This window comes from Myxine glutinosa, unplaced genomic scaffold (genome assembly GCF_964187855.1).
Source record: "Myxine glutinosa unplaced genomic scaffold, kmMyxGlut1.1 SCAFFOLD_1355, whole genome shotgun sequence".
NCBI classification, from domain to species: Eukaryota; Metazoa; Chordata; class Myxini; order Myxiniformes; family Myxinidae; genus Myxine; species Myxine glutinosa.
This window is the reverse complement of record NW_027617450.1, coordinates 102,009-116,787: the sequence shown is the minus strand read 5'-3', so window position 1 is coordinate 116,787 and position 14,779 is coordinate 102,009. Positions and strand designations below refer to the sequence as shown.

General features: G+C 31.1%; 1 protein-coding gene across 6 annotated transcripts in view; it reads left to right on the top strand.

Annotated features, from left to right (window-relative positions):
• Positions 1-2,475: 2,475 nt before the first annotated feature.
• Positions 2,476-14,779, top strand: part of ARL6IP4 (ARF like GTPase 6 interacting protein 4) — a 76,172-nt gene continuing 63,868 nt past the window's right edge. Inside the window, exon 1 of one of the 6 annotated variants that reach the window (XM_078769134.1) lies at positions 2,476-2,676. Coding sequence is in view for 4 of the 6 variants with exons in the window: in XM_078769129.1 (XP_078625255.1) it covers positions 2,650-2,758 (109 nt within the window). In the remaining 2 variants the exon portion in view is untranslated. Of the gene's footprint in view, positions 2,849-3,049; positions 3,263-3,701; positions 3,805-14,779 lie in introns of those variants that run through there. The other 5 variants (XM_078769129.1, XM_078769133.1, XM_078769132.1 and 2 more) reach the window with 5 other exon arrangements.

Genomic DNA, 14,779 nt, shown 5'->3' with positions numbered 1-14,779 from the left:
GCTGTTGCGAATATGCAGGACTATGTCGCGATTGTTGTGCTGCTCTCCGACCATGAGAACTGCAACGTCATTGTTGACTGGCCTCCCCCTTCCCCCTCCCCCCTCCCCCTCCCTTCCCCCTTCCACCCTACCCCTCCCCTTCTCCCCTCCCCCTCCCCTCTCCCCTCCCCCTCCCCCCTCCCCCCTCTCCCCCCTCCCCCCTCCCCCCTCTCCACCCTCTCCCACCCCTCCCCCCCTCTCCCCCCCTCCCTCCCCACCTCCCACCACCCCCTCTCCCCACCCCCTCCCACCCCCCTCTCCCCACCCCCTCCCACCCCCCTTTCCCACCCCCCTCTCCCACCCCCCTCTCCCCATCCCACCCCCTCCCCATCCCCCCGCTCTTCTCCCCTCTCCCCCTCCCCCTCTTCTCCCCTCCCCCTCTTCTCCCCTCCCCCCCGTTCCCCTCCCCTCCCCTCCCCCGCCCGGCAATGCGGGTACTTCTGCTAGTACATGATATTGCAAGTCCTTTGAAGTTATAGGTACTAGGGCATGCCCGTACTATATATAAGCTAGGACGTGCCCGTACGTGGGTGCCCGTTCCTTGCCAAAAAAAAAATTTTGTGTAGGGGTGTGTGTGTGTAAACATCCTAGGGCGTGCCCGTACGTGGGTGCAAAAAATCATGCGTGCAAACAACAACAACAAAAAAAAACTTTGAAACCACGTGGCAGTAACGACCACAGAACCCCCCCCCCTCTATTTACATGAATGGTTTGGTCCATTCGCAACGACCACAGAACCCCCCCCTCTATTTACATGCAATGGTTTGGTCCATTCGCAACGCCAAAGCGAACGGCGAACGGCTAAATCGCCATAGCTCGGTAAGTACTTGTCCGATTAATTTCAAACCTTGAAAAGGCACATCCTCGGGTCCCCAGCAATATACCTGGCAAGTTTCAAGTATATCGGACCGGTAGTTGTCGAGAAATCGTTGTCGCATACATACACACACACATACACACAGAGATTACTGGAATTATAGATAGATGGGTTTATAAAGCAAGAAAGCAGCCTTGTTAGTATCAGATTGAACTATAAGTCCTATACACAGGATCTACGAGGTCTATACCGTTCAGGAATATGCTTTTACAAATCTTCATCACTGTCCTGAGTGTCATTTTCGCAAAGGTGTCTACGCAAATGCCAACATTAATTTTTGGGTTCCTCATGCTCTGAATATTCCAAAAATGTATAGTTTTGCTAATCTACCAAAATTTTGAACGAAAAACATAGTGAACCTGACTAAAGGCCAAATACAGGGTGTTTATAAAGTCTCTATCTATTTCAGAGAAATACCAGGTAACTAAATAAATAGGGACTTTTATAAACACCCTGTGTTGAATCGGCTTCAACGCTTAAACATTATTGAATTCCTCAATGCGCATGCGCGATCGGGACAAATTCAGACAGCGTCCGGTGAAACCGTTTTATTATTATTATTTTGGTTCACATAGTCGAGGCTCGTGGAAGAGTTGGTACTAGTGCACTGAATCTAACAGGACGGAACCACGGAGTTATATATATATATATATATATACCTCCGTGGACGCAATAGAATAGAGGGGGAAATACACCAACAGCAGAGCTGAAGGCCAAGACGGAGGTGGACAAACCATGGGTGTGGGGACGCTGGGGAGCAATCATGAGCAGGAAAGGATGCATGGGGTGGACAAGATGGATACAGAACAAAACTCATGAGGCAAAACTGGAAATTTGGATGGAGGGGACTGGGGTGGAGTTGCTCAACGGCACAATGAGTCCACCCACCAGGTAAAAATCACTAGCGACACCGAGAGTGTCAATACAACCCAGAACCAACAAACTACGAGTCTACAAGCTCGGACGATGGTTGTTTGAAGTCCACAAGCCAGCTTCCATTATTATATCAGGAAGGATTTGATTGTGGAAGAGGATGAATGAATTCCGTGTGAACTTTGACCTTGTTGAAATGTCAACGTTTAATTGCGTTATCCGTCGTGTTTGCATTATACGCGTTGTATGCATTATCGGGTGGTGTTTGCATTATAAGCGGTATATGCATTATCGGCGGTGTATGCATTATAAGCAATGTTTGCATTATAGGCGGTGTATGCATTATCGGGTGGTGTATGCATTATAGGCGGTGTATGCATTATAGGCGGTGTATGCATTATCGGGTGGTGTATGTATTATAGACGGTGTATGCATTATAGGCGGTGTATGCATTATCGGGTGGTGTATGCATTATAAGCGGTATATGCATTATAAGCGGTGTGTGCATTATAGGCGGTGTAATCATTATTGAGAGGTGTATGCATTATCGGGTGGTGTATGCATTATAAGCGGTATATGCATTATAGGCGGTGTATGCATTATAGGCGGTGTAATCATTATTGAGAAGTGTATGCATTATAACCGTTGTTTGCACTATAGACTGTGTAAAAATACAGGCGGTGTATGTAATACGGTATGATGAACGATGTAACATCGTTTTATTGTTTTTATTTCCTTTCCACCTTCTCTCGAAACTTGTTTAGTTGTTCGTAATGATATTTTTAAAACCTTAAATTATCCACCAGAAAAAACGAGGATAAAGGAGTATTGAATGTTGCTATAAAATAGCAAAATCAAGCATGGGATACGCGAATCAGAATAACCAGGTTAATAATATTAATAGCAAATACAGTAATCCTCGTGATAGTTTATTTTCACCTCTTTCTCGTGAAGAAATTGAAAGAAAAGGTCACGGTGCCGAATGCCGATCAATTTTTACCGATATCGGTTTAAAATTACATTTTTTTGTGTTGTGTGCAATGAAGTAACAGGGCAAAGGTGAGAATGTGTATAAACGGTGTAAAAAAAAAAAAAAAAACCTTAAATAACGATTTAACTTATTTAAGATAGTTTGTGTTTACAGATACAGAACAACGATTACTTTCGTGAGTTCCGAGAGGAAGAATGGTGGTGTTGACAGGTCGACTAGCGGCTAGCGCCTACAGGCCTTGCTTTTATCCTCGGCCAAATGCAGAGCTTGGCGCTCCAATTGACTCGTGATTGGGAAATCGTTTCACATCTTGTTTCAACCATTCGATATATCATGGAATAACTGAATAGACTTTGTGGGGATCACAGAGCCTGGCGTACAACGTATCGGCCGGCATTTCTTCGAGGCTGCTTCCTACGATACGAGTTCGAATGTGTGCCAGTAACCTCATATGTGGGAAGTGGTGCCCTGGATCCCGGCGTGTAAGACTGGATGTGTTCGCCTTTCATGCGGCACGATCCTTTGGGGTTGATCCCCGAAACAGTTGTATCCCGGTCCCTATCATAACAACGAGAACGGCACTCAGTCGAGAGCATACCACCGCCTTGTTGGCCATATCAGTTATCACTCAATGGTGAAGAATCACTTTAAAAATTCTACTAGCTGGATCCGGATCCAGGTCTTCACCAAAATTGAATCGATTCTTCCTCGCCATACACCCAACCGGTCCACCAAGTTTCGTCCAAATCCGTCCACAACTTTTTGAGATATCCTGCTATGTATCGTTTTTGACCCTATCAATGGTGAAGAATCACTTAAAACATTCTAGTAGCCGGATCCGAATCCGCATCGTCACCAAAATCTAATCATTTCATCCTTGTCACATAAGCTACATATCTGCCAAATTTCGTCCGAAAAATAGAAACACCCCTATGCATGAATTGGGACCAAGCTGATCTTCTGAAACTGGCTCAGAACTGCAGGAGGAGTAGCGTGACAAACACACACCGGTCTGCGAATTGTAGTAAGGATTCGACTCAATGAGGAAGGAAATCCAAAATGAAAAAGATCAAAAACAATACTCTTTCATTTCACATATTTTTTTTATTTTTTTTCCTTTTTCTCTTTCTCTGTCTGTCTGTCTGTCTCTGTCTCTGTTATTTCACCTTTGTCCCCAATAATATGTAAACCTCATCTTCCCCCTTGCTAGTCCCTTTCACCTTTAAACCCTGCCAACCCCCAATACCAAAATGACCTTTGATCTGGTCACTTTCCCCTTCGACCAGTGCTCAACATTATAATCCTTCCCCCACCTACATTTCATTTTGCTCTTGGGAAGGAGGAATGCTCAAATCGTTGGCTACACCTCTTGCCCCAGTTGCCCCAGGCCAGCCGACGTATTCCCCTTTACTCTAAACTGATAAAATCCATTATTTAACTTAACTCTGAACTGATAAATCCATTATTTAACTTAACTCTGAACTGATAAAATCCATTATTTAACTGAACTCTGAACTGATAAATCCATTATTTAACAACTCTGAACTGATAAATCCATTATTTAACTTAACTCTGAACTGATAAATCCATTATTTAACTTAACTCTGAACTGATAAAATCCATTGTTTAACTTAACTCTGAACTGATAAAATCCATTATTTAACTGAAGTCTGAACTGATAAATCCATTATTTAACAACTCTGAACTGATAAATCCATTATTTAACTTAACTCTGAACTGATAAAATCCATTATTTAACTGAACTCTGAACTGATAAAATCCATTGTTTAACTTAACTCTGAACTGATAAAATCCATTATTTAACTGAACTCTGAACTGATAAATCCATTATTTAACTTAACTCTGAACTGATAAAATCCATTGTTTAACTTAACTCTGAACTGATAAAATCCATTATTTAACTGAACTCTGAACTGATAAATCCATTATTTAACTTAACTCTGAACTGATAAATCCATTATTTAACAACTCTGAACTGATAAATCCATTATTTAACTTAACTCTGAACTGATAAATCCATTATTTAACTTAACTCTGAACTGATAAAATCCATTATTTAACAACTCTGAACTGATAAATCCATTATTTAACTTAACTCTGAACTGATAAATCCATTATTTAACTGAACTCTGAACTGATAAATCCATTATTTAACTTAACTCTGAACTGATAAATCCATTATTTAACAACTCTGAACTGATAAATCCATTATTTAACTTAACTCTGAACTGATAAATCCATTATTTAACTTAACTCTGAACTGATAAAATCCATTATTTAACAACTCTGAACTGATAAATCCATTATTTAACTTAACTCTGAACTGATAAAATCCATTGTTTAACTTAACTCTGAACTGATAAAATCCATTATTTAACTGAACTCTGAACTGATAAATCCATTATTTAACTTAACTCTGAACTGATAAATCCATTATTTAACTTAACTCTGAAGTGATAAATCCATTATTTAACTTAACTCTGAACTGATAAAATCCATGATTTAACTTAACTCTGAACTGATAAAATCCATTATTTAACTTAACTCTGAACTGATAAATCCATTATTTAACTTAACTCTGAACTGATAAATCCATGATTTAACTTAACTCTGAACTGATAAAATCCATTATTTAACTTAACTCTGAACTGATAAATCCATTATTTAACTTAACTCTGAACTGATAAAATCCATTATTTAACTTAACTGAACTGATAAATCCATTATTTAACTTAACTCTGAACTGATAAAATCCATTATTTAACTTAACTCTGAACTGATAAATCCATTATTTAACTTAACTCTGAACTGATAAAATCCATTGTTTAACTTAACTCTGAACTGATAAATCCATTATTTAACTTAACTCTGAACTGATAAAATCCATTGTTTAACTTAACTCTGAACTGATAAATCCATTATTTAACTTAACTCTGAACTGATAAATCCATTATTTAACTTAACTCTGAACTGATAAAATCCATTATTTAACTTAACTGAACTGATAAATCCATTATTTAACTTAACTCTGAACTGATAAAATCCATTATTTAACTTAACTCTGAACTGATAAATCCATTATTTAACTTAACTCTGAACTGATAAAATCCATTATTTAACTTAACTCTGAACTGATAAATCCATTATTTAACTTAACTCTGAACTGATAAAATCCATTGTTTAACTTAACTCTGAACTGATAAATCCATTATTTAACTTAACTCTGAACTGATAAATCCATGATTTAACTTAACTCTGAACTGATAAAATCCATTATTTAACTTAACTCTGAACTGATAAATCCATGATTTAACTTAACTCTGAACTGATAAAATCCATTATTTAACTTAACTCTGAACTGATAAAATCCATTGTTTAACTTAACTCTGAACTGAAAATCCATTATTTAACGTAACTCTGAACTGATAAATCCATTATTTAACTTAACTCTGAACTGATAAAGCCATTATTTAACTTAACTCTGAACTGATAAATCCATTATTTAACTTAACTCTGAACTGATAAATCCATTATTTAACTTAACTCTGAACTGATAAATCCATTATTTAACGTAACTCTGAACTGATAAATCCATTATTTAACTTAACTCTGAAGTGATAAATCCATTATTTAACTTAACTCTGAACTGATAAAATCCATTATTTAACTTAACTCTGAACTGATAAAATCCATTGTTTAACTTAACTCTGAACTGATAAATCCATTATTTAACTTAACTCTGAACTGATAAAATCCATTATTTAACTTAACTCTGAACTGATAAAATCCATTATTTAACTTAACTCTGAACTGATAAAATCCATTGTTTAACTTAACTCTGAACTGATAAAATCCATTATTTAACTTAACTGAACTGATAAAATCCATTATTTAACTTAACTCTGAACTGATAAAATCCATTATTTAACTTAACTCTGAACTGATAAAATCCATTATTTAACTTAACTCTGAAGTGATAAAATCCATTATTTAACTTAACTCTGAACTGATAAATCCATTATTTAACTTAACTCTGAACTGATAAAATCTATAATTTAACTTAACTCTGAACTGATAAATCCATTATTTAACTTAACTCTGAACTGATAAAATCTATTATTTAACTTAACTCTGAACTGATAAATCCATTATTTAACTTAACTCTGAACTGATAAAATCTATAATTTAACTTAACTCTGAACTGATAAATCCATTGTTTAACTTAACTCTGAACTTATAAAATCCATTATTTAACTTCACTCTGAACTGATAAATCCATTATTTAACTTAACTCTGAACTGATAAAATCCATTATTTATCTGAACTCTGAACTGATAAAATCTATTATTTAACTTAACTCTGAACTGATAAAATCTATTATTGAACTTAACTCTGAACTGATAAAATCTGTTATTTAACTTAACTCTGAACTGATAAATCCATTATTTAACTTAACTCTGAACTGATAAAATCTATTATTTAACTTAACTCTGAACTGATAAATCCATTATTTAACTTAACTCTGAACTGATAAAATCTATTATTTAACTTAACTCTGAACTGATAAAATCCATTATTTAACTTAACTCTGAACTGATAAAATCTATAATTTAACTTAACTCTGAACTGATAAAATCCATTATTTAACTTAACTCTGAACTGATAAAATCTATTATTTAACTTAACTGAACTGATAAAATCCATTATTTAACTTAACTCTGAACTGATAAAATCCATGATTTAACTTAACTCTGAACTGATAAATCCATTATTTAACTTAACTCTGAACTGATAAATCCATTATTTAACTTAACTCTGAACTGATAAATCCATTATTTAACAACTCTGAACTGATAAATCCATTATTTAACTTAACTCTGAACTGATAAAATCCATTATTTAACTTAACTCTGAACTGATAAAATCCATGATTTAACTTAACTCTGAACTGATAAATCCATTATTTAACTTAACTCTGAACTGATAAATCCATTATTTAACTTAACTCTGAACTGATAAATCCATTATTTAACAACTCTGAACTGATAAATCCATTATTTAACTTAACTCTGAACTGACAAAATCCATTATTTAACTTAACTCTGAACTGATAAATCCATTATTTAACTTAACTCTGAACTGATAAAATCCATTATTTAACAACTCTGAACTGATAAATCCATTATTTAACTTAACTCTGAACTGATAAAATCCATTATTTAACTTAACTCTGAACTGATAAATCCATTATTTAACTTAACTCTGAACTGATAAAATCCATTGTTTAACTTAACTCTGAACTGATAAATCCATTATTTAACTTAACTCTGAACTGATAAATCCATTATTTAACTTAACTCTGAACTGATAAAATCCATTATTTAACTTAACTCTGAACTGATAAAATCCATTGTTTAACTTAACTCTGAACTGAAAATCCATTATTTAACGTAACTCTGAACTGATAAATCCATTATTTAACTTAACTCTGAACTGATAAAGCCATTATTTAACTTAACTCTGAACTGATAAATCCATTATTTAACTTAACTCTGAACTGATAAATCCATTATTTAACTTAACTCTGAACTGATAAATCCATTATTTAACGTAACTCTGAACTGATAAATCCATTATTTAACTTAACTCTGAAGTGATAAATCCATTATTTAACTTAACTCTGAACTGATAAAATCCATTGTTTAACTTAACTCTGAACTGATAAATCCATTATTTAACTTAACTCTGAACTGATAAAATCCATTATTTAACTTAACTCTGAACTGATAAAATCCATTATTTAACTTAACTCTGAACTGATAAAATCCATTGTTTAACTTAACTCTGAACTGATAAAATCCATTATTTAACTTAACTGAACTGATAAAATCCATTATTTAACTTAACTCTGAACTGATAAAATCCATTGTTTAACTTAACTCTGAACTGATAAAATCCATTGTTTAACTTAACTCTGAACTGATAAAATCCATTATTTAACTTAACTCTGAACTGATAAAATCCATGATTTAACTTAACTCTGAACTGATAAAATCCATTATTTAACTTAACTCTGAACTGATAAATCCATTATTTAACTTAACTCTGAACTGATAAAATCCATTGTTTAACTTAACTCTGAACTGATAAATCCATTATTTAACTTAACTCTGAACTGATAAAATCCATTGTTTAACTTAACTCTGAACTGATAAAATCCATTGTTTAACTTAACTCTGAACTGATAAAATCCATTGTTTAACTTAACTCTGAACTGATAAAATCCATTGTTTAACTTAACTCTGAACTGACAAAATCCATTATTTAACTTAACTCTGAACTGATAAAATCCATTATTTAACTCAACTCTGAACTGATAAAATCCATTATTTAACTCGCCTCTGAACTGATAAAATCCATTATTTAACTCGCCTCTGAACTGATAAAATCCATTATTTAACTTAACTCTGAACTGATAAAATCCATTATTTAACTTAACTCTGAACTGATAAAATCCATTATCTAACTTAACTCTGAACTGATAAAATCCATTATTTAACTTAACTCTGAACTGATAAAATCCATTATTTAACTTAACTCTGAACTGATAAAATCTATTATTTAACTTAACTCTGAACTGATAAATCCATTATTTAACTTAACTCTGAACTGATAAATCCATTATTTAACTTAACTCTGAACTGATAAAATCTATTATTTAACTTAACTCTGAACTGATAAAATCCATTATTTAACTTAACTCTGAACTGATAAAATCCATCATTTAACTTAACTCTGAACTGATAAAATCTATTATTTAACTTAACTCTGAACTGATAAATCCATTATTTAACTTAACTCTGAACTGATAAAATCTATTATTTAACTTAACTCTGAACTGATAAATCCATTATTTAACTTAACTCTGAACTGATAAATCCATTATTTAACTTAACTCTGAACTGATAAAATCTATTATTTAACTTAACTCTGAACTGATAAATCCATTATTTAACTTAACTCTGAACTGATAAAATCTATTATTTAACTTAACTCTGAACTGATAAATCCATTATTTAACTTAACTCTGAACTGATAAATCCATTATTTAACTTAACTCTGAACTGATAAATCCATTATTTAACTTAACTCTGAACTGATAAAATCTATTATTTAACTTAACTCTGAACTGATAAATCCATTATTTAACTTAACTCTGAACTGATAAAATCTATTATTTAACTTAACTCTGAACTGATAAATCCATTATTTAACTTAACTCTGAACTGATAAAATCTATTATTTAACTTAACTCTGAACTGATAAATCCATTATTTAACTTAACTCTGAACTGATAAATCCATTATTTAACTTAACTCTGAACTGATAAAATCTATTATTTAACTTAACTCTGAACTGATAAATCCATTATTTAACTTAACTCTGAACTGATAAAATCTATTATTTAACTTAACTCTGAACTGATAAATCCATTATTTAACTTAACTCTGAACTGATAAATCCATTATTTAACTTAACTCTGAACTGATAAAATCTATTATTTAACTTAACTCTGAACTGATAAAATCCATTATTTAACTTAACTCTGAACTGATAAAATCCATCATTTAACTTAACTCTGAACTGATAAAATCTATTATTTAACTTAACTCTGAACTGATAAATCCATTATTTAACTTAACTCTGAACTGATAAAATCTATTATTTAACTTAACTCTGAACTGATAAATCCATTATTTAACTTAACTCTGAACTGATAAATCCATTATTTAACTTAACTCTGAACTGATAAAATCTATTATTTAACTTAACTCTGAACTGATAAAATCCATTATTTAACATAACTCTGAACTGATAAAATCCATCATTTAACTTAACTCTGAACTGATAAAATCTATTATTTAACTTAACTCTGAACTGATAAATCCATTATTTAACTTAACTCTGAACTGATAAAATCTATTATTTAACTTAACTCTGAACTGATAAATCCATTATTTAACTTAACTCTGAACTGATAAATCCATTATTTAACTTAACTCTGAACTGATAAATCCATTATTTAACTTAACTCTGAACTGATAAATCCATTATTTAACTTAACTCTGAACTGATAAATCCATTATTTAACTTCACTCTGAACTGATAAATCCATTATTTAACTTCACTCTGAACTGATAAATCCATTATTTAACTTAACTCTGAACTGATAAATCCATTATTTAACTTAACTCTGAACTGATAAATCCATTATTTAACTTCACTCTGAACTGATAAATCCATTATTTAACTTAACTCTGAACTGATAAAATCTATTATTTAACTTAACTCTGAACTGATAAATCCATTATTTAACTTAACTCTGAACTGATAAAATCTATTATTTAACTTAACTCTGAACTGATAAATCCATTATTTAACTTAACTCTGAACTGATAAAATCCATTATTTAACTTAACTCTGAACTGATAAAATCCATGATTTAACTTAACTCTGAACTGATAAATCCATTATTTAACTTAACTCTGAACTGATAAATCCATTATTTAACTTAACTCTGAACTGATAAATCCATTATTTAACAACTCTGAACTGATAAATCCATTATTTAACTTAACTCTGAACTGATAAAATCCATTATTTAACTTAACTCTGAACTGATAAAATCCATGATTTAACTTAACTCTGAACTGATAAATCCATTATTTAACTTAACTCTGAACTGATAAATCCATTATTTAACTTAACTCTGAACTGATAAATCCATTATTTAACAACTCTGAACTGATAAATCCATTATTTAACTTAACTCTGAACTGATAAAATCCATTATTTAACTTAACTCTGAACTGATAAATCCATTATTTAACTTAACTCTGAACTGATAAAATCCATTATTTAACAACTCTGAACTGATAAATCCATTATTTAACTTAACTCTGAACTGATAAAATCCATTATTTAACTTAACTCTGAACTGATAAATCCATTATTTAACTTAACTCTGAACTGATAAAATCCATTGTTTAACTTAACTCTGAACTGATAAATCCATTATTTAACTTAACTCTGAACTGATAAATCCATTATTTAACTTAACTCTGAACTGATAAAATCCATTATTTAACTTAACTCTGAACTGATAAAATCCATTGTTTAACTTAACTCTGAACTGAAAATCCATTATTTAACGTAACTCTGAACTGATAAATCCATTATTTAACTTAACTCTGAACTGATAAAGCCATTATTTAACTTAACTCTGAACTGATAAATCCATTATTTAACTTAACTCTGAACTGATAAATCCATTATTTAACTTAACTCTGAACTGATAAATCCATTATTTAACGTAACTCTGAACTGATAAATCCATTATTTAACTTAACTCTGAAGTGATAAATCCATTATTTAACGTAACTCTGAACTGATAAATCCATTATTTAACTTAACTCTGAACTGATAAATCCATTATTTAACTTAACTCTGAACTGATAAATCCATTATTTAACTTAACTCTGAACTGATAAATCCATTATTTAACTTAACTCTGAACTGATAAATCCATTATTTAACTTAACTCTGAACTGATAAATCCATTATTTAACGTAACTCTGAACTGATAAATCCATTATTTAACTTAACTCTGAAGTGATAAATCCATTATTTAACTTAACTCTGAACTGATAAAATCCATTATTTAACTTAACTCTGAACTGATAAAATCCATTGTTTAACTTAACTCTGAACTGATAAATCCATTATTTAACTTAACTCTGAACTGATAAAATCCATTATTTAACTTAACTCTGAACTGATAAAATCCATTATTTAACTTAACTCTGAACTGATAAAATCCATTGTTTAACTTAACTCTGAACTGATAAAATCCATTATTTAACTTAACTGAACTGATAAAATCCATTATTTAACTTAACTCTGAACTGATAAAATCCATTGTTTAACTTAACTCTGAACTGATAAAATCCATTGTTTAACTTAACTCTGAACTGATAAAATCCATTATTTAACTTAACTCTGAACTGATAAAATCCATGATTTAACTTAACTCTGAACTGATAAAATCCATTATTTAACTTAACTCTGAACTGATAAATCCATTATTTAACTTAACTCTGAACTGATAAAATCCATTGTTTAACTTAACTCTGAACTGATAAATCCATTATTTAACTTAACTCTGAACTGATAAAATCCATTGTTTAACTTAACTCTGAACTGATAAAATCCATTGTTTAACTTAACTCTGAACTGATAAAATCCATTGTTTAACTTAACTCTGAACTGACAAAATCCATTATTTAACTTAACTCTGAACTGATAAAATCCATTATTTAACTCAACTCTGAACTGATAAATCCATTATTTAACTTAACTCTGAACTGATAAAATCCATTATTTAACAACTCTGAACTGATAAATCCATTATTTAACTTAACTCTGAACTGATAAAATCCATTATTTAACTTAACTCTGAACTGATAAATCCATTATTTAACTTAACTCTGAACTGATAAAATCCATTGTTTAACTTAACTCTGAACTGATAAATCCATTATTTAACTTAACTCTGAACTGATAAATCCATTATTTAACTTAACTCTGAACTGATAAAATCCATTGTTTAACATAACTCTGAACTGATAAAATCCATTGTTTAACTTAACTCTGAACTGATAAAATCCATTGTTTAACTTAACTCTGAACTGATAAAATCCATTGTTTAACTTAACTCTGAACTGACAAAATCCATTATTTAACTTAACTCTGAACTGATAAAATCCATTATTTAACTTAACTCTGAACTGATAAATCCATTATTTAACTTAACTCTGAACTGATAAAATCCATTATTTAACAACTCTCAACTGATAAATCCATTATTTAACTTAACTCTGAACTGATAAAATCCATTATTTAACTTAACTCTGAACTGATAAATCCATTATTTAACTTAACTCTGAACTGATAAAATCCATTGTTTAACTTAACTCTGAACTGATAAATCCATTATTTAACTTAACTCTGAACTGATAAATCCATTATTTAACTTAACTCTGAACTGATAAAATCCATTATTTAACTTAACTCTGAACTGATAAAATCCATTGTTTAACTTAACTCTGAACTGAAAATCCATTATTTAACGTAACTCTGAACTGATAAATCCATTATTTAACTTAACTCTGAACTGATAAAGCCATTATTTAACTTAACTCTGAACTGATAAATCCATTATTTAACTTAACTCTGAACTGATAAATCCATTATTTAACGTAACTCTGAACTGATAAATCCATTATTTAACTTAACTCTGAAGTGATAAATCCATTATTTAACGTAACTCTGAACTGATAAATCCATTATTTAACTTAACTCTGAACTGATAAAGCCATTATTTAACTTAACTCTGAACTGATAAATCCATTATTTAACTTAACTCTGAACTGATAAATCCATTATTTAACTTAACTCTGAACTGATAAAATCCATTATTTAACTTAACTCTGAACTGATAAAATCCATTGTTTAACTTAACTCTGAACTGATAAAATCCATTATTTAACTTAACTGAACTGATAAAATCCATTATTTAACTTAACTCTGAACTGATAAAATCCATTGTTTAACTTAACTCTGAACTGATAAAATCCATTGTTTAACTTAACTCTGAACTGATAAAATCCATTATTTAACTTAACTCTGAACTGATAAAATCCATGATTTAACTTAACTCTGAACTGATAAAATCCATTATTTAACTTAACTCTGAACTGATAAATCCATTATTTAACTTAACTCTGAACTGATAAAATCCATTGTTTAACTTAACTCTGAACTGATAAATCCATTATTTAACTTAACTCTGAACTGATAAAATCCATTGTTTAACTTAACTCTGAACTGATAAAATCCATTGTTTAACTTAACTCTGA